This window comes from Bison bison, unplaced genomic scaffold, assembly GCF_000754665.1.
Source record: "Bison bison bison isolate TAMUID 2011002044 unplaced genomic scaffold, Bison_UMD1.0 scf7180017856906, whole genome shotgun sequence".
NCBI lineage: Eukaryota > Metazoa > Chordata > Mammalia > Artiodactyla > Bovidae > Bison > Bison bison.
The window spans coordinates 20,944-22,279 of NW_011487479.1; the positions used below are offsets into that span (position 1 = coordinate 20,944).

A 1,336-nucleotide genomic window follows, 5' to 3' on the forward strand; every position below is an offset into this window, starting at 1 on the left:
GGTTCATCTGCAAAAAGACCTTTCACTCAACAGATACCAAAGCAGCTGGGCCAAAGTAGGCACATGTTAAGTAACATCCTTTCTTCCCCCCAAAAAAGCTATTTTTTCTATTCCTACCAGGGAACAAATAAATCTAACAAAATGGCAAGCCCTATGGAAATAAATATTGGGACCAATCTATCAGCAAATTTATTTATTTTGCCAGGTAAGAGAGAAAACTATAATCTTCGATCACCATCATTTTATAAACTGAAGTATATTTTAACTAGAATTAGAGGAAGAATATAACCTCAGAATAACAGCTTGCTCTTGACACTGAATACATATAGCTTGATGTATATCTTTCTACATCATCCTTATGTGTTTTGCTTAACCGTGGAGCAGGGGATAATGAAAACATTATGATGGACTCCTACCTGGCCCACTACATGTGAAACACTAGCCTCTGACTGTAATTTAGAAGCTTAGTATTTTAAGAGAAAATTGTAAGGAGGGTTGCATAGAGTATACTCAAAGAAAACACCTACAAACCTAGCCCCAAGATTTCTGTAGCATGTTTTAAGACTACACTAAAAGTATCCTCTGAAAAGTATCTTTTAACTACATGAATCTTAATAACAAATATTACTGTTAGGGTGACTTTATTCTCCAAAAAGAAAAAGGAAAGAAATTCAGCTCTACTCATTTAACAGAATATAACAGTCAAAGGGGAAATATAATTCAATTTACAGAAATTCACAGAATTTATAGAAATCTAACTCCTCAAGAAAATGTCTGTAGTGTAAACTGAGGTGCACCCAAATGGTATTTTATAGCTTAATTTGTAAAATCACAGCAAACATCGCAGTGCATACCCTAAAAGCTTGTCGCAGCCCTCCATTATCAGCAATATTTTCTCCCAGTGTCCTCTTCCCCTTCACCTAACAGAAAGAAAAAGAAAAAATAAGAGTGTTTCACAGCCAACCATCATTCAGCAAGAGGCATAAATATGATAGCAAGAAAACACTGCTGTATTTTAAGGAGAAAATTGCATTCAATACATCAGAGGTAGTCATAACATATTGTGAGATGGCAAACGAACCCCAGCAAAGTGCTCCTGAATATAATTTCTATTTTATTATACTACTCATTTCTTTCTCACCCATCTCTCTATTCTCACCAATTTATCCAGCTCCAACAAAATGTTAACATATTCTGAGTGACTCTGGTTTAATGGGGACAAAATAGAAATGTCAACATACAGATTATTTTCTCTGATTAACTAACATAATTTGAGTATTCTTTTTAGTGAGCTTCTGTTTCCAAAAATCTACCATCCATACAGGAATAAGGTTTT

The 1,336-nt window shown here is 34.4% G+C and overlaps 1 protein-coding gene across 1 annotated transcript in view; it reads right to left on the reverse strand.

Annotated features, from left to right (window-relative positions):
• Positions 1–809: 809 nt before the first annotated feature.
• The window catches only part of LOC105002976 (metalloendopeptidase homolog PEX-like), a gene marked incomplete at its 5' end in the record, with an annotated part of 38,491 nt that continues 37,964 nt past the window's right edge, over positions 810–1,336 (reverse strand). Inside the window, one exon of the mRNA XM_010859839.1 lies at positions 810–920. Within this exon, the coding sequence (XP_010858141.1) occupies positions 810–920 (111 nt within the window). The remainder of the gene's footprint in view (positions 921–1,336) is intronic.